The 26,597-nt window shown below is 47.4% G+C and overlaps 1 protein-coding gene across 1 annotated transcript; it reads left to right on the top strand.

Moving 5' to 3' along the window:
- Nucleotides 1-6,604: 6,604 nt before the first annotated feature.
- On the top strand, nucleotides 6,605-15,402 carry LOC119382585 (vascular endothelial growth factor A). Its single transcript, XM_049412252.1, has 4 exons — nucleotides 6,605-6,681; nucleotides 11,279-11,344; nucleotides 13,791-13,984; nucleotides 15,108-15,402. The coding sequence occupies exons 1-4, from the start codon at nucleotides 6,627-6,629 to the stop codon at nucleotides 15,399-15,401; spliced, it is 609 nt and encodes a 202-aa protein (XP_049268209.1). The 5' UTR covers nucleotides 6,605-6,626; the 3' UTR covers nucleotide 15,402.
- Nucleotides 15,403-26,597: the final 11,195 nt, after the last annotated feature.

The raw sequence follows: 26,597 nt of genomic DNA, 5'->3' as shown, positions 1-26,597 counted from the left end.
CTACTTCTAGGTCAAACCTATTGCCTACATTTTTTAAGTTATGTGCAATGTTGTGCGCATATGGTATAGACACCATCTTTTTCGTGTTTTCATTTTTTGTTGTCATTTTATTCCGGAAGTTATCTCGTACGTAGCTTGTTTGCTGATCTACACAGCACGTGTTTTTCATAGCCTGCATTCTGTAACCTGCTAATTTGTTGACTGTAGCTTTCGCTAATCCTTTCTGGGCACGACTTCGTCAGGGCTGCTTTCAGACATGAAAATGCTATGCTACTCTTTACGACCTTAGAATGAGCAGAACTATAGCTAAGTAACGATTTTTCCGTTCGTTGCTTGTACAACCAGCGTACATTTCCAGCTGTGGCAGCTATTTCAACATCCAAAAACTGCAGTTTGTCATTATTTGGTAACTCAGCAGTGAATTCCATCCCTTGACTATTGTTCCTAAATATTTTTTAAATTTCTGCTGCTCTTTTTTCTAAATCACCTGGTTTAACAAATACCAAAATATCATCGACAAAGCTGAGCACCCTGAGTGCAAGTGCAAGTAGCGGGTGTCGTGTCCTTCCTGTTCCTTTTGTCCCCGTCCAAAGTACGCTACCTAACCATACAGGTATAATACGCAGTTCATACTGGAGCAACGCAGCCCCCCTCCCCCCCCCCGCCCCTCCAAGACTCCCCCATGGGTACAGTGTTCTACCCATGGGCTTTGAGGGCGACAAAAGACGGCCGACACGTTTCCTCTTCGCTTGAGCCACGATCGTCGGCGCGGCTGCCCTCGGACGCTTTCGCTCGCACTTAGAACATACGACATGCCGGGCGATGTTATCGATTTGAACTTTACACGGAACCTCACGGCGACGGCGACGGCACAAATGCGCCTGGAGTGACCATATAATTGGCAATAAAAGCTGCGCAGAAAACTATAGACGATGATTTTCAATTTAAAGGGGTCATGAACCACTTTTCCAAGTAATGATCTAATGGCCTCAGTATCGGAGTGTACTGCCTCCCGAATGCAAAAATTTCTGGAATCCGTCAAGAATCAGCGGAGTTACGGGGGTTTGGCGCACGCTCCCAGCGCTTTCTCTCTTTTCTCGTGCCGGCGAGCGCACTGGAAGCTAGACAGGGAGGGATGGCATGGGGGAAAGAAGTAACGCCAGCGCGCGTCATGAAACGCGATCGCTCTCCCGCTGTGATTCGCTTGCGCGAGTGCGGCTACCGTGTACTGAGGAGTGCGGCGCCGGCAAGTGGCGGCACCCCGCGGCAAGAAGCGCATCTGATCCGAACGCGCTCTCGATTTACGTCGGCTATCGGCCAATAAGCATGCTATGTCTCTTGCGACGTACAGCGGACAGACGCCCCGCCCACCGACGAGAGAGAACCGGCCTCTGTTTGAAAAGAGGGTGCCTGGGGAAACGGCAACTTCGCGCTCCGCTTGTGGCCATTACGCGGCGCGCACGACTGTAATATTTGGCTGAGCAGTTCATAGCTGTGTCAGCTTTCCGCAGGATGTGTTTTTTTAACAAGCCCAAGGGGTGCTTCATGACCCCTTTAAGTGAACAGTCTAACGCTTCTGTAGAAAGCTGCTCACTCTATTAAAGAAAAGATGCGCTTCAAGGCGTTTATCTGTCGCAACTAGGAGATTTATTACGTGTTTATTGTTTCCTTGCATAATTCCGTAGATAAACGGGGCGTACGTTCACCAGCATATCTGTAGCGGCTGTATAGGTTGGATATGCATATAAGCTGATTCGTCATACGTATGCACTCTATAGAGCACGCGGCGTGAAAGGCGACTGCTAATCTGATCGATCGTGGCGTGATACCTGTCTGAACGGATAGCAACTCCCGGTGAACAAGTAATCCTCGACAGGTCACATACACATTCTTTTTTGTGATGCGCACGGAAGAAATTGAATTTTCTATGCTGCATTTTAAAGGCACGCTTTCCCGGCGCACACAGCAGGAAATGATGACTCAATATGAAGTCGCACATTGAACGACAACTTGAGGCGGCATGACGCATGTCTGCCACGTGTTTCACTACACATGCGGCAATATACTAATCTGTGTGCCTGTATGTGCGTTTGCTCCGTTTGTTCTTTTTCTTTTTCGCGTGATCCGTTACCCACGATAGTGACTGAGTGTAATAGGACAGGTGATGACTGTTCTTCTGACTGTGCGTGTCGTTCGCAGCACGTTATATTATTGTCCGATGCTGTAACGGTCGCCTGGATCGCTGTTACCATTGCCTCATAAAATTCACCCGTGCGTGTCATCCTCCCCTACTGCAGCTACCGACTATAAAGAAAAATCGCGAAAGAGTCAAAGAAAACTATCCACTAATAATAAGAAGGAACAAAAAAGCCTAACTGTCCTTTCTATTGAACGTAATGCTCCTGTCGACCATGCTCACGCAATATTAAATAAAGTGCTGCGTTTACAGTGCCAGGTCTCCACCAACTTTCCGGCTGTAACGCGTTTTCCGTTTGTCACGCTGATATATGTATGACGCGTATCCGCACGCGGCGTTCGCAGTTTTATCATTATCGATGCGGAGCTGCGCTGTTTCCGTTTACGGCGACACACACATGCAGGCGTGCGTCACACGCGGGAAGTGCTGTGTCGCGTGACACGAGGGAAGCCGTCGATGGAGCACCTCGACCGCGTTCACACTTCACGGCAGCCTTATAATGGAAACACGCACAACAATGCGCTTGCACTCTTCTCGAGAGAAGCACAACAAAAAAAAATTCCAAGTGCGTCCGTCATGTTGTCTCTTAACGAGAGCACTGTCGTCACGCACTGTCTCTAAGTAGTAAGGCAGACTTTACGAATGAAAAGAAAATAAACATTACAACGTTTAGCACAAAAAGATGCAGGTAAGGAAAGATATAAGGCGACACGAGCGCTTTCAGGCAAAGTAACTGCACCTGAACAGGAAGAATCTGGGAGAGTGGAAGCTTGGTTTTCCGTTAGTATCATAACTTTTTTTGCCCGTGCGTGATCGCGCGCGTGTGTGTTCATATTTTTTACTCTTTCTCTCATTCTTATCTTTCTGTCTCCCCTTCCCCAGTTCAGGGACATCCGTTTTGTTCCTAGGAACATAGCATAGAAATTGATTGATTCATTGACTCATTGATTTATTGATACCTGTACAAAAAGAAACAAAATTGAAAGTGGAAGAAAATACAAATTACTGTCGATGGTAGCCGAACACACAACCTCCCTTACGCGTGAACACGATGGAGTCGAATTGAGTATGGCCGCCGCGGTCGTATAGTGGTTACGGTGCTCGGCTGCTGACCCGAAGGTTGCGAGACGAATCTCGACCGCGGCGGTCGCATTTTCATGAAGACGGAAAACCCAAGGTAGTCGAAATTTCCGGAGCCCTCCACTCGGCGTGCCTCAATAATCATATCGTCGTTTTGGCCCGTGAAACCCCGGCAACTGCTAACTTCAATTGAGTATGTTTAATGGGCCGAGAATAATTGTCGAAACGGCTTCATTCAACCTACCTGCATGTGCTGTGTTCACTCACCCAAATCGCTTGGGGAGGAGTGCGCACACGGTCGGGTCGGGCTGGGTCGTCTCGACTTATGTCTCAGGCCTATCACTTCGAGTTGACGTATACGCCTTTCCTGGCTTTGTGTCCCGCATACATACTTCTCTCATCCCCATATAAAAATGTAGCAGTTTCCGCATGACAAGGAAATAATACCAATATATGTGGTTTTACGTTCCAAAACCACGTGATGATTATGAGGCGCACCATTGTGAAGTGCTCCGGAAAATTCTAGACCATGTGGTGTTCTTTAACGCGCACTGATATCGCATAGTACAGGGGCCTTCAGTATTTCGCCTTCGTGAAAAATGCGAGCGCCGCGGCCGGGACCTAACCCGCGACCTTCCTTTTCCTTCGGGAGCACGAACTATATGAGTGCGTGATCTAACAATTAACAGCAAGGTGAGCGTATCGGAGTACACTGTACAAATTGCGCTGCGCGCGCACAGAACGATAAAATAGCTATAGGTACCTATCTGAGAGGCCATCTGTTGACATCTGACCCGTCGAACCACACAAAACGTATAACAAGCACTCCCATATGCAGCTAATTGGATGCAGCGCACGAAAAGGCAAGCCGCGTCCGGGTGTCTTATACGCAGTCGGAATTGACATCGCGGTGCACCTATATATTGTAGCGAATCATTAGCAGTGACACGTTGCTGGTTCCGTGACATCTTAACCCCCCGCCCTCTTCATATATATATATATATATATATATATATATATATATATATATATATATATATGCAAGTAAATTCATGTTTTCGTTAATAAGAGTGATGTGAAATTAACAAGTCAGCATTATTGCTTTTTTAAATTGTGCAGTAAGCAGTGGACTATTCCATGGGACGGCTTACCAGCCGAGTCGCCATAGAACAACGAGCACGACATCGGTTCTCGCAGTCTTTGCTTTTTTGTCTTGTTTTGCTTCCGAGCTTCGCGCTGCTTTAAGAGTTTGAAACCTAGCACATGTGCTTTTCTCTCCCTTTGTCTTTTCAGATTGCCTTGTGCTTTGTTTTATGTGAACTATGTTTATCATCACTGTGCCTCAGTGCCTCTATATCTCTTGTGTTGCTTTAATGTACTTTCCCTGTAGTTTTGACTTCTTTATATTTTCCCTCTTTCTGTCGTATTTTTTACTGTAGACTCCGTTTATTTGATTGTTCATTATTTTTCTTTACCTGATGCAGTCGTTGTCCCTGGGCACGTTGATTGATTGATTGATTGATTGATTGATTGATTGATTGATTGATTGATTGATTGATTGATTGATTGAGTGATTGAGTGAGTGAGTGAGTGAGTGAGTGAGTGAGTGAGTGAGTGAGTGAGTGAGTGAGTGAGTGAGTGAGTGAGTGAGTGAGTGAGTGAGTGAGTGAGTGAGTGAGTGAGTGAGTGAGTGAGTGAGTGAGTGAGTGAGTGAGTGAGTGAGTGAGTTCCCCGAACTGTGCGATGTAAGCGCGTGTTAAAGAACCCCTGGTTTTCACATTTTCCGGAGCCCTCCACCACGGCGTGCCTCATAATCACATCGTGGTTTCGGTGCACGAAAGCCCAGGAATTATTATATTAGTAAGTAATTCAAAGTTTATTAGTGAATACTAGGTGACTACCTAAAAATTCGGCTTTTTTTATCATTCATTTACGGCCGCCGCTCTAGACAGCTTGCTTTCGAAAAAAAGAAAAGAGAGAGAAAAACGCAGAGAGAAAGAAAGGGAAGGCAGAGAAATAAAGATAAAAAGAGCGAGAAGGAGAAATAAATAGAAACAAACAGATACAAAATAGAGATACAAGAAACAAACAGAAAGAGAAGAAAGAAAGAAAAAAATTGCAGTGACTTAGCTCGGCTATGCCAGGATATACGTAGCGTTAGCAAAGGTTCAGCTGATTATTCTTAGCTTTCCAGATTGTCTAGGATTATTAGCCTTCTTCTGTTCATTATTCGTACGATGAACCGCTAATTGCCAGGCAACTACTTCTGGATCCGATGAGATAAGCTTCTCGGCTCTTCTGCGCCATCGAGCAGCATTTGCGCTCTCCTTCTTCATGGCGTTACCCAACTGCAAACGACAGTCAGAGGCGCTATCAAGCGGCCCCAGCGCAGTGTCAGACGGCGACTGCACAGCGAAGACGAATTGCTGCGCGCGCGCCAGCACCATGCACTGTGTCTATGGCTACGACGTCACTCCTCTCGAATGCGCGCAGACCAGCAGCGGTGAGCCGCGCGCGGCGGTGTCGGAGAGCGCGTGAGATGCCAGCTCCGGTGACCCAGCTGTGTGACATCACTGATCCTCGCGCATGCGCAGCACGGCTCATGACCCTCCACGCGAAATCGGCTCCGGCTAGGCAAGTGTAGCTAACGCTACAAAATTAATGAGCAACAAAGAAGGCCACCCAGCTGCGCTCTTCCTTCAGGCTTGGCACCACTTGTGCGAAGCTGCCTTACTAGGGAACGGGAAAGGCCATAGCGGCTGCGAGAAGAGCCCGAAGCGATTCAAGCCATACGCCAACGACGGCATGCCCGTAGGTCTATGAGAGGTGCGAACGCTCGGTTATGGAGTTTGGAGTTTGGCCTATAGCAACAACGTAAAAGCAACCAGATTAGACTTCAGAATCGTCAAGTTTCGCTGTTTCATGCCTTGCGCGACTTAGCGCTAGCTTCACCGTATTTTGTTTTATTATTTCCCTTTCTCTCTGTCTCTATCTCTCTCTATTTCTCGCTTCCTCTTCCTCCCCCTCTTTCTCTCTGTCTTTCGTTCTCTTGAGAGCGCGCGCCGTCATGATGGTGATGATAGTTTCTTTTCCACATCGCGAACCGGACAAACGGGGGGGCATAACAGCGCTGCTGTAAAACTTTTTCTTCCGAAACAGGAAGTTTAAGGGTTGCTGACAATGTTATTTGAAACGCTTGTTGCATACGACTAGCTGCCGACCAACTCTCTCGCTGGGTTACACAATGCTGCACGCTTTTCTTCGCCTTGTGCAAGGCATCCCATGGTCCTTCCTTAACGATCCCATGCACGTGTCTCCTTTACAGGTTCCCGATTCGATCCTCTTCCGGATGCGCGACGTGAAGAACCTGACCGACTTCGTGAGCCAGTTCCTCGAGGGCTACCGTACGTATCAGGAAACGATTCAGGACCCGCCGCCTCCAGTCGCCCCGCTGCATATCGCTTATCTCTACGAGGGTCACGGTAACCTAACCTCTTTTCCTTACTGCCTGTCCCTCCTCCTCCTCCTCCTCTACCACCACCACCTCCTCGCACCCGTCTTCGGAACCGTGGCTCCTGATGCCGACGCCGCACTGACTGCCTGCCTGCCTGCTTGCCCATTCCGTAGCCGGCAGTGTCGCCATGGAGAAGTCCAACTGGGTCACTTCACGGCACTGCACGTATATATTGCACGCTGCATACACCTTCTCTCGCACATTCATCTCACGTCTTCTAACAGCATGCCGCATCCGACTCTCACCACGAGCGCACCATCTGTCGCACACACTGCACGAATGTATACACCGTGTGCGCTGCGTCTCACTATAGTTCGGTGCAGCGCCGCTCACAGAATCTCAAGGCCTCGTTTGATTTGAGCGTTGCCTCCGTGATTTGAGTACCTACCGCTGAATTATTCGGTGAATTATTCGCAGCATTGACATTGGCCAATGCGGCGAACCGCGCGGTTGGTTGGAATAGCAGAGAGAGTTAACGAATTTAATTCTCGGAGTCAAATGCCGCTCACCGATACACTTCGTAACAAGAGTGACAAAGTACAGAACTACAAAAGTGTCGCCGACAATGTAATCATTGGATTGCCATGAAATCATGGTCTTTTTTCGTTTTGTTTTTTCTTGAAGTATATTGACTGCTGCGTCGTATTTCGCATTTGTTTTATCCTATCTTTATTTGTTTGTTTACTTCTGTTATTATTAGATTTTTCTTGTTTACTTCAGTTGCCTTTCTGGCTGTTTATTTCGGTCAGAAATTATGGGGCATAGCACTCCGTCACCGAACACGGGCGGAAGAGCGCTAGCAAGACAATGTTCCAGAAATAAGCGCTAGATCCGTGGACCTATAGTGCAAGAACTTCGTCTAGAAAGCTTATTTTGCTATAACAGGAAAGCTACTGATTTCTGCCGACTCCTAGACCACGAATCTGCTAAACTTCCTTGTATTCTGTGGCAACGCTCCTATTGAGGAGCGCATTCCATTTTTCTCTGCGGCCGCTCGTTATCGCAGGACGCTGGAACCGGCTAGAAGACCAGAGCTATTGCTTTGCTGCCTTTTTTACAGATGGCGCCAGTCACCTTGTCGCATTTATTTCACATTTTGCAACGCTCGGTGCCTTCTTCAAATCTTCATTTTCGCGTGTTGTTGAGCGGTTGTAGTTGAGAGGTTTATTTAAGTTTAACATATAAGTAATATTTTTTTTTTTAAACGTGCATATAGCCAGCGTACGTGTATCCGTTAGGGCGGGAGCAGGGGCGTAAGGCAAAAAAATTTTAAAAGAGGGGGGGGGGGGGGGGCACCTCCTTGATCTGGGGCGCGATCTTGTACATCCAGCCGCACGCGAATGGTCAATATGTGAACCGTGACAGACGTCACGGCCCTACATTGACCGATCGCGTGCTTTAAGAACGCGTACAAGATCGCGCCACAGGGCAGGCAGTTGTGGTCGAGTGACATTTTGTGCTTTGTATGCCATACATACATACATACAAAGAACTTTATTGGAGTCCTGAGGGACAAGATTAAAAGAGGCCAAGAGACCCAAGTCCGGTGTGCCACCCCCTGCGCTACGCCACTGGGCGGGGGAATCTAAATGGTTGGAAGTGGTTTCGAATGTTGATCAGACATAGTAACAAAGCTTGTCGTTGTTTAACTTTTAAGAGCTAAATTAGATGTGGGAAAAATTTGCAGGCAGCTGAATCACCGTACTGCGATTGAACGAAGACAATTCTGCATTTTTTGGTTTTTTTTTAAGCATTATCTGCCGCGTAGCTATTCTTATTTATTTCATTTAGTTAACTGTGTTAGTTTTTTATCTTTAGTTCTTATCTGCTATTTTTTGTCGTATTTTTTCACTTTGTTAGGTTTCATTTTTTATATTTTATTTGTTGAGTTTGTTACTTCTTGCATTTTATTACGGTAGGAAATCGACATCAGACATTGCGCATCACACCTCGTTGTAGAATGCTGCTGGTGGAAGGACATTGTCATGAAAATAATGCCTCCGAAAGCTCTGCATGGAACTATTGAGACGCAGCTCATGTGGCCGTATATAGTCTACAACGGTCATAGTAGACAAGGGCCATTAGGGACGCGAGTTCATTTAATCTTAGGTATTTTCTCATTTATTTGTGTGTGTTGGCATTTGCGCGGTTTATGCACGCTGTCTTTACAGAACAAGTTGCTGCACTGTGGAAGAGGGCGCTGGCGTTAGCAAAGGAGCAGCCTCACTCACATAAATGCTCCCTCTGAAGTATAAGTGTGCAGCGTTCTTGCCTTGTCCTGATGTGACGTATGATGTATCTACAAAGTCGTCCACATCTAAGGTGAACACCTAATTAGTATTCAAGACGTCACAAAAGCTGATGTTTAATGCGTCACTCGCAAAATTCTTATTGTGTTTATCGGCACCATGATTAGCCATCATATAACGGTCATTTACCTCGTAAAGTAAAGGGTTCTAGTTTTACTGTCTTGAATAATAATGAAGCGCTCACCTGAGATGTGGTTGACCCTGTGTGTGTACCTATACCTATACGTTCCGTCTCGCGAATTTCGTGCAGTGCTGCCAAGGTTGCGGGCTGCGTGACAGCCAACCATAAAATATAATAGAGAATTGTGCCGTGCACTGCTCGCCTCTCTATGCATGCCTGCACACGATGCCAATGGACAACCCTCCACTGGGCAGGCCCTCTTGCTTTCTCTGGATCTTCTGGGTCACGCAGCTGGTTCTCACTGCTGATTGGCTAACACGAATCCTTGTATACTCTGCACTGCACGGAATTGGCGGTACCATAGCCAATCTCAATAGCCTTTGCGTCGCCCATCCGCGAATCAGTTGGTGAGGCATCTTCGAGGGTATACCGCGCAACGCTAATAAACAGCTCGTTTCTTTATCCTTGTTTATTGCCTTTACGAAGCACACTCTCCAAGGCACGTGATAAAAATAAAACAAAAGCGTGACGCCATGCCCCATTCTAGTTTATATCCTTCCCCCTTGACAGAACTGCCGGTCCTCCTAGTTTACGTCACGCGATGCGACTTGCATACAGAAGTATAAACCTATGCAGCACCAACGTACAGACGGTGTAGTCATGTTCGTATAAACGCCGGCAAGCGCGACGCTTCAACGATTGGGTGTGTCGTCACTGTGACCTATAGGCTACAGTGATGACGTCGGTCCACTATAGTGTGACATCAGGAACGAGAGTTTGTAAACTTTACATCTTCGGTAAGGCGCTGGGCAGAAGAGTCGGCGCCGCTGGGGATCCGTGTTGAATATGTACGCATGAGAAGTCGCCCCTCCTCGTCAAATTAGACAGTTCGCGCCTTTGCGCAATATACGGGACCGTGCATGATGGTGCGCAACGCCCACGTTCTGAGCAATTAGATCCCATCCACGTGGAACAAAGTTAGTGAGAGAGAGAGATGGGAAAAGCCCAGCGCGAAGAATGAGGAAAGAAGCGCGCGAAATGTTGTCCAAACCATTTCCTACACAACCCTTGCGTGCGACGCAGTTCTGTCGATACGCAAGACAGAGACACACGGATATACCTTCCTGCAAGCTATTTAGAATAAACCCTTCAAAGCAAAAATAAAATAAAAAAACGGTAAAGTGTTGTTTAGCCTCTATTGGCTAACCACAGAACTGTCAAGAATTTCTTACAGCGTAGCTGTCATGGTCTACCCTGTGCCGTCGTCGTAGCAGTAGTAATAGTTAGTAGTAGCAGTTACTAGTTTGTAGGTAGTAATATTTAGGTAGCAGTCGTCACGCAGGTCACGTGACCACAGGTGAGAGTGAGTGAAGAAATAAAATAAAATGAAATGATGACGATCATAATGCTCGAAATGATGATGATGACTTTTTTTGTACCAGGTCTCATCACTATCGTCATCATTATAGCATCGCTGTCCGACGGTTTTCCCGGCGTGGAACTGGCTAATTTCTTTTTTTTTTTTCCTTTGCTTAGTAGTAGCAGGAAACTTTATTTTTCACTTTGCTCTTGAAGTCCCAGAGGGTGGAGCCCTCGGTGCAGGGCCCCATTTGCTGTTGCTGCTATCCGGCTGGTCCTTTCAATCAGTCTTCGCTGGTCGTCCAGGGCTGTGCTGGAAAGAGCGGCTTCCCGCTGTGAGGGAAAGGGATTGGGTATTCCAATGTGAAACAGTAATTAGTGCGCTAGAACCCGTACTAAGTGTTTGAATTCGTGTGTCAAGGTGCCACCTCGTCTTAGTGTGCAATGCTGTTTGTCTGTCCGACGATCCGCCACGGTGGCACAGTGGTTATGGTGCAAATCGGTTATGGTGCAAAGCGGGTGGTTGTCAACTTCGCTCCCTTGCTGGTTATGGTGCTCGGCTGCTGACCTGAAAGAAGTGGGTTCGGTGCCTGCCTCATTTAGATCGAGGCGAAATGATAGAGGCTCGTGTGCTTTGATTTAGATGCACGTTCAAGAACCCCAGACAGTCGAAACTAACTAATATTTTGCATTTACAGCCGACCCCGCTGTGCACGGGTTTGACGAAGCACCATCAATCTTGGGTAAGAATCTCTCACTCCTCTGTGTATGCCATCTGAACAGCATCTTCGCGTGGGCTGTTTCAGAGGTGTCCCTCAGGGCTGCAGAAATAAGCTGTATACTTAGCTGTGAAGTGTGGAGTTTGCCATTAAATATAACTTTGTACATGAACGCCATAACAGCTATATCGTATCGTATCTTTATAAGTTATCGTATCTTTGTTGCCAGAGGCAGCAAAGTCCTGCATGCTAGCTAGCTCTAGTTATGCCTCGTCTACACGTATACGTTATACATGGGCAGGGTGTACACAAAGTGCTATAGTGTTTCAATTCACTGATCCTTGAAGACCGAACTTTCTTTCTTGGTTGCACAAGTAATGTAGAGGTCACCTTCATCAAACCACCTAAATGCTAGCTCGTATACAACCCATCTACACTCGGTTACCACATAAGATAAAATGCGGATTCCGCCCACAGAGCTGTGGCGCGCACTGTCCTTCACCTGTGAAAGACAGCAGTGCTAAGTTGTATTCGCTCGAACTGTAAGCACTATTCCTACTCCTAGGCTAATGTAAATGCTACGGATATTGAGAGTTAAAGGTTCGTTGTTACTACATGAAGATTATGTGTCGCTGAGCCTCACAGATGTCGGAATCTATGACGAAATTTACCAGCACGTTGAAATTTATAATCTGAAATCAGCGGCACAAACGTGTGTCTGTATGAGAAATTCAACTGTCTGAAACACTCGATAAGTCCTTGACGTCACGAAAATGAGCAGGCGCCATTGGATGGAGCATTTGTGCAAATTATCTGTGGGAGGGACAGCGATATCTGTGGGCGGAGCGGACACTTTCTTAGGCTGTAACCAAGTATAGCAAGCTTAGCTGATTCCGTAGTACGTATATACCTTTTCGCAGCGCACTGACGCCCATACATTTCAGCTTTGAAGAAGTCAGTGCCAGCACGGCTCACAAGTGGTGCACGCGGCCATGTGCGACTTTAACCAAGGATTTCAGTTCCGATGGCTTTAGCTGCCTCAGCCGCCACGTAGATTAGTTGTACTGGCCTTGCACTACTTAGCACGAGGTCTCGGCTTCGACCCCGACCACGGCGAGCGTACTTCGATAAAGGCGATATGCAAAAGCTCACGCGTGTCATGCATTCGATGGAAGTTAATGAACCACGGGAGGTCGAAATCGATCCTGAGACCTCCACTATACGGCGTGCCATGTATAATCACATCGTTGTTCCGGCACGTAAAGCCACGTTGTTTAATAAATGGCATTAGTTTCAGATGCTGTGTCTTGCAATTGTTCTAACAATCCCTTCCCTTACTCTTTCTTTCTAGGGAAAAAAGGACCTGTGGGAGGTATGCCGACTTTTAAGCTCTTTTTTTAGTTTAGCTAACATAAGCGTTTTAATTGTCAATCGATACTGCAGGCATTTCCGGTATGGCGTTGTGAACCCATACGTCTATAGATGCTACGTATACGCTATAGCGTCATACTTCTTTTCTAACTTTATTGTTTAATTATTTTCTACCTGTATTCATAACACTCGTTCATAACGTAATCAGATCTAATGCTACGCCACAAAGATATATTAAGGACTCGATGCAAACACGCACGCGGTGCACGCGTAATACGGACGTGGTTCGTGAAAGTTGCCATCAGCAGACAGAAAACAAAGATTCTAGATTTTAAGTTTCCAGCCTCACCCTGGAACCGTTCCAACCATAGAGTTAATATTACCTTGAGCAGGGGTCTCAAACACGCCGCCAGCGGGCCGCATGCGGCTCGGCATGCACATATAACTGTCTTCGTTCCATTTTTTTTTAATAGGTATGTCCACGAGCCTTAAACTCGCAACGCACAGCTGTCCGCACCTGAAAGCAACTTCACGGGCAAGGCCGACGGACGCTTTTCTTTTCGAATGTTCTTGGCTCAAGAGATGATTTCGTAGTGACCGCTTGGGCCTCCTCCTTCGAAACGCGGCATTTCCCCTCCCTCCCGCATCGGGATAAAGAGAAGAGAAAAGGTGGCAAAATACTGAGAACGCCCTGTCTCGATATGTCTCTCGAATCCTGGCACCAAATCCCCTTCATAATTGTCCCGTATACGAGAAATGGGAAAGGCCTTCTTTCAAACGGCAACGTTAGCTGACATTTTGTTTAAACTCCACCCTTTCTCCCTCCGCTCCCACCTTCTTCACTTTACCAGCTCTTGCGGGCCTAAATTTCGTGACTGCGGTCCGTTAGCTGAGGTGAGTTTGAGACGCCTAACCTGGCGCGGCGACGCTGTTGTATGCATGGGAATGCTGGGATGTGTCGCATACGGATTGGCATCGTTGACGAAGAGCGCAGACACCTCTAAGACGCGTCTGGGAAAAGTGCGTGCTTGTCTGGAAAGCGTCAGCGTCCGTGAGCAAGTTCAGTGCGTGGCATTCAGCGCAGTACTTTCGCGGCCATTGGCGGCTGCTGCTGGCGCAGGTTCCTCGGCTTCGGTGCCCAACCCCGAGCCTGGCACGTGTTTGCCGAGCAAGCAGCTAGTCGAGTTCCCCAAGCCCAGTGACCCGTCCATCATCCTGTGGCCGCCGTGCACGAGGGTGCCGCGATGCGGTGGCTGCTGCCCGAGCACCATCCTCAAGTGCGCGCCCACCAAGACCAGCAACGTCACCTTCAAGGTACCACCTCTGTAATTACATGTATAATTGATTGATTGATTGATTGATTGATTGATTGATTGATTGATTGATTGATTGATTGATTGATTGATTGATTGATTGATTGATTGATTGATTGATTGATTGATTGATTGATTGATTGATTGATTGATTGATTGATTGATTGATTACTTGCGTACTTAGTTCCCTCAGAAAGTGCGCGGGAAAAGCAAGTGAAAAATGCGGCGATCGAAAGGAAGCATACTGAATGGGTCATGATTGATACGGCTAGGTTGGGGCAGTAGTTTACACCAGGTTTACGGGTGCATTTGCACGACTGAATTTTTTTCCCGTTACAAGTCATCTGCAACCCTTGAAAGAAAGAATAAATAATTAATCATTTGCTGCTACCAGCAAATAAAGGGTGGTGGTGGACGTGTTAGTGTGATTATATGGTGATGACGGCGACAACAGTGTTGCCCCATGGCTTCGCGAGATAGCAAGTCGTTGTTTGCAGGTATGGGTGTAAGGGCATGGTAGTGGTACGACCACAATTATTTGTCCCGCTGCATGAGTTCGCGAATTACATTATCTGCAGCAACGTCACATCGTGATAAACCGTGTACATTGACTGGCGGAGCAGTTACATCGCACCACATTGTCATAATTGACCTCGATGCTCCCATTGCATGTATATGGCGTCTCTCGCAATCCAAGCATTAACTCATTCACACCTGCGACTAGCACCGGTCGCGCGATCATTTGCGACTGGAGACCAAAAAGCGACTCAAGAAGACCGATGTTCACACTTGCGTGCGACTTATGCCTGTCGCCACACAGAATTTACGTCCGTTCGCAGTGCCATTGTCCCACCAAATAAGCTGGCGTTCTGTTCCTGTGCATATGACTGGTCCAGACGATTGCGACTGGAGTCGCGCGACAGACAAATCGAGCAGTGAGCGACTGAGTCAAAGCAGTTGCTTTGTGACCAAAGCTGTCATTGGCGACCATTTGTGCCCAGTCGCTTCGCAACTAACTTGGTCACGCGACCGGTGCTAGTAGCAGGTGTGAACGAGCCTTTAGGATGTTAGTGTTCGGGATTGGTTCGACGACAGCTTTATTATCCGACGTATATCGTGCGCAGGTGATCAAGGCCCAGTACCCGGAGCCCGGCGCGAGCAAGTTCAACTTCGTGGGCCACGAGATCGTGACGCTGGAGAAGCACGACAAGTGCAGCTGCGAGTGCAAGGAGCGTCCCACGGACTGCAACGCGCTGCAGCAGTACAGCGAGTGCCGCTGCGTCTGCCGCAACAACAACGAGATGCTGGCCTGCAACGGGCCGGGCATGATTTGGGATCCGCGCGACTGCCGCTGCAAGTGCCGCGACTACGCCGAGTGCTCCACGGGATTCTACTACAACACGCGCAGCTGCAGGTGAGACGTGCCTGGTGGGCGTATAATGTATAACGGCGCTTCGCTCTTCATGGGCACGATCGTAGCGAGTCCAGTCGGTTTGCCGGGCCCATGTATGTAAACGCTAGCTGGTCGGGGCGAGGGGGTGCCAGGGCAGGCTGGAGGAGTATAGGCAGACTCAATTCGACACGTTTGCCAAGGCCCATCTCTGTTGTGTCGGGATATCAATGCGCGGTAGGAGGAAGAAACTTCAATAAAAATAGAGAGGTTTCAAGGGCCGATGTTGGTGGCCCCTTATGGTCGGTGTCCATAGTCCGGGACACCGCAAGACTCAGCCGCCACTCTCGCCCTCTGGATTAGGGGCCCGTTGGGCTTCCAGTCCAGAGCTGTCACGGAGAGCGGTCTCCCACGCCTCTAGAGTTGGGGATGTGGGAACTGTTTGCTCGGAGGCTTTCCTTGCCTTCTCGGTTGTCTCGCCCCGACGCTGGACGCCGCTTCGATCACAGACCTCTAGAACCAGTTCATGTAGACACGTTACGTAGACTCTGTCTGCTGTCATCGCGACTTCTGATTCGACCCATACTCGCGTTGTGGTCATGTAAACGCGGTTTGTGGTAATGTGTACAATCAATTCTCAGTCACAGAAGGTGTGAAAAGTGTGGTGCGCGTTAGGATTGTTTCAGGTCTCGCCCGCAACGCTCTGTATGCTTCGTATGAAGGGTGTAACTATTCTGCCTGAAAATGTGCGTAGCGGCGATTTTTTTTCCTGTCCCATATCTGCGCAACAATAGCTGCTTGCGCCGAACTACGGCCGAAGTGCGGCGTTTGTCCTCGCTGTTTCCTGCAGTGTCAGGTCCTATATTGGCCTCGAGGCCTACCACTGGAAACGCCGGCGCCACCGTCGGCGTGACGTGCTTGGCAGGATCACGTGGTCTCAGCGGCCGCGTCGGCTGCTTGTGGCGCACTGCCGCGTGCTTTGAAAACGAGTTGCAAGTCCCACATGCGCTGCGGTCTGTTCAAATTCGGAAGTTTTCTCTCATTTTCTATTCAATTGAAACCATTGTAATAGAGTGGCTGGCTCCGAAGGCGACGAACATGGGGCTCTACCGCTCGGTGCCGCAGTGCCGCGCTTACGCAAAGGAGCCCATGGTGTCAGCCTGCACTGGTAACCGCGGGACAAGAAACAGCGTGAAGCATGGGTTGTAAAGCTAAGAACCGGCAAGTATAGCCATCCGCTACAAGTCTTGTGTGCAACAAGCACTTCCGCGACGAAGACTTTTGTTGCTGCGTCGGGCCTGCGATGTTCGGTGAGTAGCAGACAGCGCGCACTGAGACGATGGCTCGCGCGCGCTTCCCGCCGGCAAATGATGCTTATCTGCCACAGGATGGTAAAAGCGCTACCTTTTACCACGTGCGATGCCATCTCAGAACCCTCCAATGCGACCTCTTGACGTCGGCCTCGTGCTCAGCGTCCACAAAATCGGCTGCAGATGCGCAAGTCATTGTTTAGATACGCTGAATTAAAAAACGCACAGGGTCCCTTATGCATTCGTTAAAGATGACCAGAAGGCGAAAGCCATTTTCTTGTCAGTCGATGTACTGATTCTTCCGCGCCCCCCTCCAAAAGCGTTCTGCACCTAACGCGGTTTTGCACGGCCTCCGCGACCGATCACGGAGGCAATGCAAAGCGACCATGACGTGTGAATACGTCATCGTGTGACGTCACATTATGTGACGTCATAATGACGCTACATATTTTGGCGATCTGTGACGTCATATGGTGACACCATCACGTGACAATTATATTTTGCATCACTCGTGTTGACGCCGCCGACGCGGGACGCCGACGGGCAACCTTCCCATTTGATGAGGCATGCATTGCTTCATAAGCTACATAAATTTTGCATTACCTCCGTGATCGGCCCACCGATGATCGGCCCACCGGCCAACCCCATGTATTTTCTTGGAGCCTCATTTATTTACGTGGGAAAGATGCCACCCTGTTGGCGTTAGACACGACACTGCTGCCAAAATTGCTGGGGTACACGCCAAATAATTACTATCCTGTTTTGCGGCTGCTGGTTGCTGCAATACCTTCTAATTTATTCATCGCTATTTCAAGTTCATGTTGGTCCTAGTTCACAGCCGACGTCTGCAGAACAAGTCCGGCAAACGTTACTGTATTTTCTTTCTTTTCCTAGGCGTCGCATGCTACTACATGCTCGGTCTCGTAGACTGGTTCTCCTTTCACCAGCAATCTCGAAGTGGTGAAGCTTTGGTTTATGAATTTGTTGGTGACAGAAAGCGGCAGGTTCCCTGGAATGCAAACGGAACGATAATTAAGGAGCATTAAAAAAAGGCGTCGCATTTGCTCACGTTTTGTGTGAGCACCAAACGAAATGAATGCGCTGAATAAAGAAACAGAAGCAGCGGCATTTGCCCACTGAGAAGACCGATCAATACGCAGTGCGAGACAACTTGTCAAGTGACACTGAAACGTATCCGAATTTAGACCGAAAAAAAAAAAAAAAAAACACTGAATCGTCGGGACGGCAGATCACAAAGTTGCCATGCGCACCGAAGCCGCAGTTTTAAGGAAATTGTTTTTGAACTGCTCTGATAGCGTCCGCGCAACAGTAGTTGTTTGTTTACTCACAAATTCTCATATTTTGCGGCCTAAAGTTCACAGCGCGGTGTCAAAACGCGCTCGAAGCAAAAGCGAAACATACGGACATACATGCAGACGCTCATACATGCAGAGGCACCGTCAGTCGTCGCGAACCCGTGCGATCACTGGCTTGAGGCTTCTTTCTGTTATGCTCCGTTTGGTTATACAGGCAGTCTACTCTAACAAGATATTTCACACAGTTTGCACTCAGCGAGTGACTACTTTTCACGCAAGAAGCCGGTTCAGGGGTCTCCAACGCGGTGACAGCGTGAAGCGGGTGCTCGGTTTTCTGCACAGAGACAGCGACTGTAGACTATCTTGTGCTTTCAGTTCGTCAAAAATGATTATTTTGACAGTAAAGAACACAGTTCATTTCGAAAGTACTTACAGAAATGCCCTGGAGGGCTTCCGCGAGGTGTTTTTGTAGAGCGCCGACAGCGCTATCCTGCCTAGCACGCAATCGAGGCGCGTTCGATAGAGGGCGACTCCGTAACTCCTCGAGGCCATATCGCCATCTAACGAAGTGCGCGGTAGTAAGACATCTCTTGCATATACGGTCTGTTGTAGTTGACGAAAATCTTCAAGTCACGCGCTTTGCGCAAGTGTGTTTACCCAAAGCTTTGTGAAAACAGCTCGGCACGCGCTCTGCCGAACATTGTTCTATCACAAGGCTCAGTTTCTTTCTTTCTTTTTTTTTATGAAACGAAAGTTGTACAATGCGTCATCAGAATCAAGCTGGCATAGTGGCTTTTTTTTTTTTTACACCAGCGGCATTTTTTGTGACCATAGGCTCGAATCTACGTTGCGTAATTTTACTCACTGAACTTGAATAACCACGGGAACTGAAGGACTTGGTACTTCTAATGAACTATACGGGAACCTAGGACAGAATAAAGCCAGGAAAATAACCATGAAGGAAACTTACAAGAACTGAATGAAGGGATAGTTCGTAGGTTTTCACACTTGAACCAGAAGCGCAATAAAACGAGTCACGAAGGAACAGCAAGACCAGACGAGCATTATCATCAAACTAAAGTTTATTCTCAGAAATCCGCGCCCATTTATTATTTCAACCCAGATCACAAAAAGGACATCATCATGCAAGAACTCCTCGACCCAAAACGATAAAGGACATCAACACGCAAGAATATCTTAAGCAGCCCCGAAAACTTAAAATGAACAAGAAAGATGTGACGCAGTTGGAGTCTGAAAGCTCGAGATTATAAGACGCGTGCTCAGACTCAAGCCTTTACAAAAAGGACACAAATGGTGTAAAGTTATCTGCAATAAAAGCCAATTCAGAGGGTTGAAGACTCGAGGAAGGCTGGCCGACATACGTGTGACCATTCTTTTGAATGTAGAAACCTTGTACAACTTCTCTGGTCAAGTCATTGTTGTTCTGGCACAATACTGATGTGTCTTTCAAAAGGAGGTTTCAAGCAAGATATGAACGCCGTGATCCTTTCAGAGAGCTGAGATGCTCCCCGAGTCTGATGTTCAGGCATCGGCCGGTCTGCCCAATATATTTTCGTCCACAAGGAAAGGTGGTACACCATATAACAAGAGCAAGAAACAATAAAATGCTGTGTCTGATGGTACTTCATTGAGCCAGGTTTTGTTTCCCGTTACTGCACAAGCGCCTCTGCGCTTGTATACTTCATCGCTTTGGCGATGAGGTGCTGTTGCGTGAATGTGTGATCTGCTGGGTTGATTGATAAATAGGCGTGGATTTCTGAGAATAATCTTTAGTTTGAAGTTAGCGAGCGCCTGGTCTTCTTGGCAATTCTTGTGTCGTTGCTTTAATGCTCTCCTTGTTTAACTATGAAGGAAACTTCTCTCTTAAAATTAACGCTCGCAATAACTATAAACCGTTGTTAAGTTTGTTATGTGTCTATTATTTCGAACGTTATTCAACCAGCAAAGAAATAGCGAGAATGAGATAACCTCGTCTGTGTCTTTTCTTGACATCACTGTCAGCTTGCGTCATGTAGCTAATTGACTAAAAGAACATAGGTTCTTAGAGTAAAACAGCTAGTACCGCTGGTAGCACGTTTATTTGAAAGCCGTCGTCCATTTTTTCTTTGATAATGTCAAACAAACATCATAGGACGTTGCACAGACCCCGTGCGTATAGTTGCAGATAACAAATTGCACAGTCTAGCTAATTTCGGTTGCAGCATATTGTTTCTTTCTGAAACACTTGCGGTCTCAATTGCGTCTCTTAAATCAGCGGTCTCAAACGCGCGACCCGCGGTCCTCTCGATAGCGGCCTGGCCCGCATAATGACCGTCTTCATCCTATCTATATATACATTTTATTTTGTTAATAAGTATGTTCGTAAGCCGCAGTGCACAGCTGTCCGCACCAGAAAGGAACTTCGCACGCAAGGCCAACGGACGGGTTTCTCTTCAAGTGTTTTTGGCTCAAGAGGCGATTTCGCAGTGGCCCAAGTTCTGAAGGCCATGTTGCTTGCCATGAGAAAGGGATCTATGTGGCGTCTTGCGTTTAATTCTGCTTTGTTCTGGTAAGCTACACAGGCGTGATTGGTTTCAAGCATTTTTTTCCCTTGTTTATTTTTTTTAGGCACCCACGCGGTCACCATATCTTGAGGCATAACGGTGGAACGAAAACTGTATTCCAGAATTGGCGTCCAGATTTTAGTCGTGCTAGAGATCGGTATCGATACGCTTCTCGAATCCTGACGCAAATCCCCTTCAAAAACGACCAATAGCTGAGATATGGGAACAGTCTTCTTTGAAATGGCAACCAACGTTAGCGGAAACTTTGTACAAACATGCAACCCTGACCACCCCCTCCTTAATCTTCTTCACTGTCCCGGCGCGCTTACGGGACTAAGGGGGGGATCGGAGATCTTTGTTCGTTCCGCGTTCGTTCTGGCGGTGTTACGTCACAAAAGTGGGCGGTCCGCAGCTCTCTTCTGCCGAGAGGAAGAGGACAGCCAATCGTCAAGCGGTGAGCGGCGAGCTTTCCGGAAGTAGACGCGCATCGTTTGTCCTCGGCAAAGGGACCGAATATTTCAAAACGAAGTGTTTCTCGCCTTCTAATAAATACAGTTGTTATACGAAAAGATATTGTTTTTCTTTTCAAGCTCAAGCAGTTTCTGAAACAGCAATAGCTTTGAGTGCTGATATTTATTGGTGTTTGTTTTTCTAATGTGCTTGCTATGTTAAGTCGCGCACGCGAAAAAAAAAAAAAAGTAGTGGTTGGCGCAGTTTTTCAAAATGTCGTCCCAACGGAATGTCTGGCTTGGCTCCCGGGTGTCGGATCGTCAAAGGGAGTTTCTGCTGGCTTTTATAAAAGAGCACCCACAGATAGCTACGCCGTCACGCCCGCTGGGGCCGTCGTTCACGAGTGAGGACCGGGACGACACGTGGCAAGAGCTGGTAGCGCTTTTGAACTAAGAAGTCCCGACGCGTAAGACCACAGCCCAGTGGCAGGCCCGTTCATTTCGTTCGCACTGTTCGTTTCGAGAACTGAAAGCGACGCCCACTCGCTCATGTCTTCAAACGCATCTCACACCTCCAACCGCAAGAGAAGCACACGTCGCAAGCGCCATTTTCTGAAAATCAGCTGTTGCGGCAGCCGCAACCGCCGCATCATGCCGTGCCAAGCCGTTTGTTCGCTCGAGAGAACGCGTGCGAACGGTCTCGCGCTCCGTTCGTTTGTAGCAGACGACATGCTCGTTATGACGCGGTCTGACGTCACCAAAAAATAAAAGATCAAGCAAAAGGAAAGATGGCTACGCCCCTCAGAGACGTGGTTTTTTCTGGCTTCGGCTAGCGCGTGCGCCGCCAGAATGGGTGCAGAACGAACGGCGCAGAACAGAGATCTCCGATCACCCTACTCGTTACGACGCGATATGACGTCACCAAAAAGAAAAGATCAAGCAAAAAAAGAAAGAAATGACGACACGCCCCGGCCTTGAGTGGCATCTCCCGCTTCAGCCAATCAGCGCGCTTGTTCTTCCCCAGGAGAACAAGCGGAACGAACAGATCTCCGATCGCCCCCTAAATTTCGTCGCTGCGGCTAGCTAGTTGGGGTGAGCTTGAGACCCCTGTCTTAAATTAAGCAGATGCAAACACTTCGTTCAGTTCTCGCGATGCGGCGCTGCAATCTCAAAACTGTCTCTTTAAACTGGCCTGAAGGCGAAAAAAAAAAAAGAATAAAAAAACGGCCGCTTCTTCCTTGTTGACAACGATCAACTCGTTTTTCTGCTTCCAACTGCTTCTAGTTTGTATTCAGTGCGTACTTCATCGATGCCAAGACAGTGCTCTGCTTTTCTCTCGTACTTTCCAGTTTATTCCCGGTTTTTCGAACTCTCAGAATATATCCCATGAGTAGTCGAATCGCGCGGATTCCTTGTTGTTATAGTCTTATTGTTTCACTCTGTGTGTAGCAGCAGTCTTTCTTTCCTCGTTTCCGTCGAAGTTCACTGCACACCTTTGTTTTATTTTCCTGGTGCCCGACCTCGTTCTCAGTATTGTCGCATCTTGGCCGACGGTATACCGCCCTTTCCTTCTTTCTTTCTTTCTTTCTTTCTTTCTTTCTTTCTTTCTTTCTTTCTTTCTTTCTTTCTTTCTTTCTTTCTTTCTTTCTTTCTTTCTTTCTTACGTAGGCGCAGCTTCACCTGTTCCGATACTGTACTTGAAGGAACATGCACTATTCGCATCACCACTCTAATGTGCAGTCGACTAATTAACAACGCTTCCGCGTAACTATACTTGCTTTAGAATACATCATCTAAGTACATGCAAAACTGTGCATTCAAAACTGCTTGGCCGAAATTCTACGACTAGCGCTAATTTCGAAGTATGCGTCCCGAAAATCAGCTACGAAATACGTAGGCGTTCCGGTTAATATTGGTCCCAAAATCTCTTTCGCACACTGCGTGGAAAGTAAAAGTGGGGCACCAATGCTGCGTAATATTATTTTGTGGACGGATGTCTAGATCGACAGTAGTGTTAGCTACTCTTGGTACATAATCAAGATGGTAAGTTGGGTGAGCTGGTTGAAGTTCATTTCGTCGAAGCAGCGCGTTGGTCCTACTAACGCGCTGTTTTAACGAAATGTACTCATCGTACAGTTTTGCTGATTGAAAATTACTTCACTATAGTTCCCCGCCTGAAATGCGCAGTTGAAATGTGTGCCCTAACGTCAGCGTTTAAGGCAACTGACCCAAATTTCGTTAGAGAACTATACATTATACACGGATGTATCGTGTTGCGTCAAGAGACACAGTTGCACTGTTTGCGACATGTGATCTTCTCTCTCTCTTTTTTTTCCTGCGGAATAGAGAAAGGGAAAGCATGTGGTATGCATTCAAGACGCCAAGTCATGTGACCATTTAACAAAACGAGCACGTTTCTAGTATATAAGCACACAGGGTGCGTTCGTTTCAAGGTGATCGACTGGAAGGGAAAACCTGCAAGCGTGTCAGTGCCGAATGGCGTAGATTGAACGAGACAAAGACCGCGAACACATGTATCACACATTCCGCTGTACGATAGCGTGCGAGGACAGACGAGTGTGCGCGTGCCGTTGACACCAGATAAAATAAAAGGTTCAAGGAGGTAGACGAACGCGATGTCTGTTTATGCGCTCTAGGACATACTCATTTTATTCGAGGACGCGGAGGTTTTCCGTGTACGTTATTGGCTCACGCAGCAATCGAAAGCAGTAGTTCGATCTGTTTCGTGGCCTTTTTATTAAAGCAAACAGTCCTTCACTAATTATTCCTGACATTTGCTGACCATGGCTATGTGCTTTACTTACGAACATTTTTTTTGTTCTGTGCTCAGTCTATCGTCATTTAACTCTTTTTTTGTCTATTTCATTTCTACAGGCAGTTTACAGAAATGTCGTTGAGGTGTTTATTGCTTAAGATAGGCTCAGTTTAGTATTGTCTGGGCCAAACTAACGAGAAGGGGGTAGGGGGCTGGCTGGGACGTAGTCAGAAATATTTTTCGGGGTGGGGGGGGGGGGTAGGTCAATTACATTTAATGCATGTTCGTGCGTTATTTGTATGCGTGCTTGCATGAGAGGGGGGGAGGGAGAATGGTTGAACAACCCTTCCCCCCCGCCCCAACAACACCACCCCACGCCAATGGGGGGGAGGGGGGGTGTTGTTGGGAGCTAAACGATCTGTGTACATTAAGGGAGGCATAGAAAACATACGTGTCATTGTTGTGATCATAATTTTCACAATGGTAAGTGTATTTCCGCATCTTTCATTCCAGCAACGTAATTACATGTCAAGAACAATATGGAGCTCTTAATTGGGGCTGCTATGGCTCTCTCTCTCTCCCCTCTCTTGTAACTGACGCTCCACTTTGTCTTTAGCTTATAACCTTCTGTGTGCACACTATGAATTGGCGAAAAATAGAATCAGTGGAACACAGACATCGTGGTTGTACCGGCTCCCCGCGGCGGTGCCCCTTTGGGATGTGAAAACACCATCGGTGTTACTGCCCCACGCCTTTTTCTTTGTATCGTAACACTGTAAATAATAAGCTCAAAACTGCGCAATGCGCTGGAGCGGAAAGAAACGTCCACGTTACACTGACTTCAGTGGAGTTGACTGCCGAGATAAATATTTGTTCAGGCGTTCGTTTGATATTTCTCATGCTGTGCACGGAAATTTTCGAGAAAGGATGAAGCTGGCGAAGTTTTCTTTTTTCTTTTTCGCAAACTTGACGTGAGAGGTAATGGTTGCGCTTGGCGCAACAACCTGTCAGGGACATGTCACTCAAGAATGAGGGGCTCGTAATGAGACAGGACGAGCGCCTGTATCGTGAAGTGTTTCGTGATTGTCTTAATTTGCGCCCCTCAGTTTACAGTTATGTATCACCAAGTAACCCCAGAAGTACTCTCGAAGAACAAATTACAGTCTTTAAAGACTCGCAAGCAGTCTTCGGCGGTAACCAGTTACTGATCTAACCAGGCCTAAGTCCATGCGGACTTTGAGACCTCTACGCCGCGTCGTGGGCCTGCTGGACGGCCCAGAGGAGGTCGTCGGAGCTGGGCGGCGCAATACAGCGACCCACTTCGACGGAAGGGTTTCGAGGGTTTGCACCTTCCCCAGAACGTGTGTTCCAGTGTCGATTTTTCAGTTTTGCAGCCCTTGCATATATTTGTTGTGTACGATACTCCAACTACTTTTCGCTACAGGTATATACCTCATCGGGCGAAACGCCCGTCACTGTGGTCTAGTGGTTATGGTGCGCAATCGATGACCCGAAGGTGGCGGGGTCGAATCCTGTCCGCGGCGGCTGCATTTCGGTGGAGGCGAAATGCTAGAGGCCCGTGTGCTTAGATATTGGTGCACGTTAAAGAACCCCATGGGTAGTGGTCGAAACATCCGGAGCCCTCCACAATATCGTCTCTCGTAATCATGTCGTGGTTTTGGAATGTAAAGCCCCAACAATTAATTAATCATCTGGCGCAACAGAACGCTTTAAGAACGTCCAGTGTGCAAGCAAGCGGGTTCAGACGTCCGGCTCGTTATGCGCAACGCTTACGTTTTTATGAAGGATCTACCTCGTGCAATCCAAGGAGGTACGAATTGCAGGCTGACCTTACCAGACTTGTGCGGTGGCGTGAGAAATGGAAAATGCAAATAAATGTGAAAAAATGTGTTCATGCGTCTTTTACCAAAAATAGAAAAAGGATGAAACACGTTACTTTTTGAAAGGCGACGTCATTGCCCAGCAATCCATGTGTAAATACCTATATGTGTAACCTTTCGAACGATACCGTTCCTGGAATGCGCATGTGCAGGGCGTAGTTGCAAATGCCTCCAAAGCGCTAAATTTCATGCAACGAAATCTGAGACCCTTACCTGTTGTCCTAAAAAATACTGCTTATGTTTCGTTCGTCCACCCGATTTCGGAATATGCATGTTGTGTTTGGGAACCACGCCAAAAGGGCCAAAAGGGCTTGATTGACCTGATCGAGAAAATACACAACTGTGCTGCAAGGTTCGTTCTAAGGCGGTATAAGCGAGGGGGGACAGCTGTACTGAACTCAAAAACGAACCAGGATGGGAAGCGCTCTCCTCTCGCAAAAAGAACCATAGTGATTTTCTAGCGCAAAAAACGACTGAGTCGAGAGTAGCGCTGTGTTTTGTCTTCTTTCTTGTGGTGTCGTCTCTCGCGCTAAAAAAGCTCTATGGATTCTCACCAACTAGCCCGCCAACACACTCTGTTGATCTCGCAGAAGGAAATTGCGCTTAAAATTATTTCAGATACATAATAAAAATACTGGCATTAATAAAGACATTTACCTTGAACTACCGCATTATCTGTCTAAAAGATCCGATCATGACCTTAAAATTCAAGAATACCGGACTAGAACAAATCCTTATGCTGATGCTCTTTCTTTTTTCAAACTTTAGTAGAGTGGAATCGATTGTCTTGTGACCAAGTGTGCTGTACTAACGAAGACCTGTTTTTTTTTTTCTTGATTTTTTTTTCGGACTGTATCCCCCCTGCTTAAACGCCTTTGGACAAAGAGGGTATTTTTGAACAAGCAAAC

Source organism: Rhipicephalus sanguineus, chromosome 2 (assembly GCF_013339695.2).
Source record: "Rhipicephalus sanguineus isolate Rsan-2018 chromosome 2, BIME_Rsan_1.4, whole genome shotgun sequence".
Taxonomy (NCBI): domain Eukaryota; kingdom Metazoa; phylum Arthropoda; class Arachnida; order Ixodida; family Ixodidae; genus Rhipicephalus; species Rhipicephalus sanguineus.
This window is presented reverse-complemented; position numbering and strand designations above follow the sequence as displayed.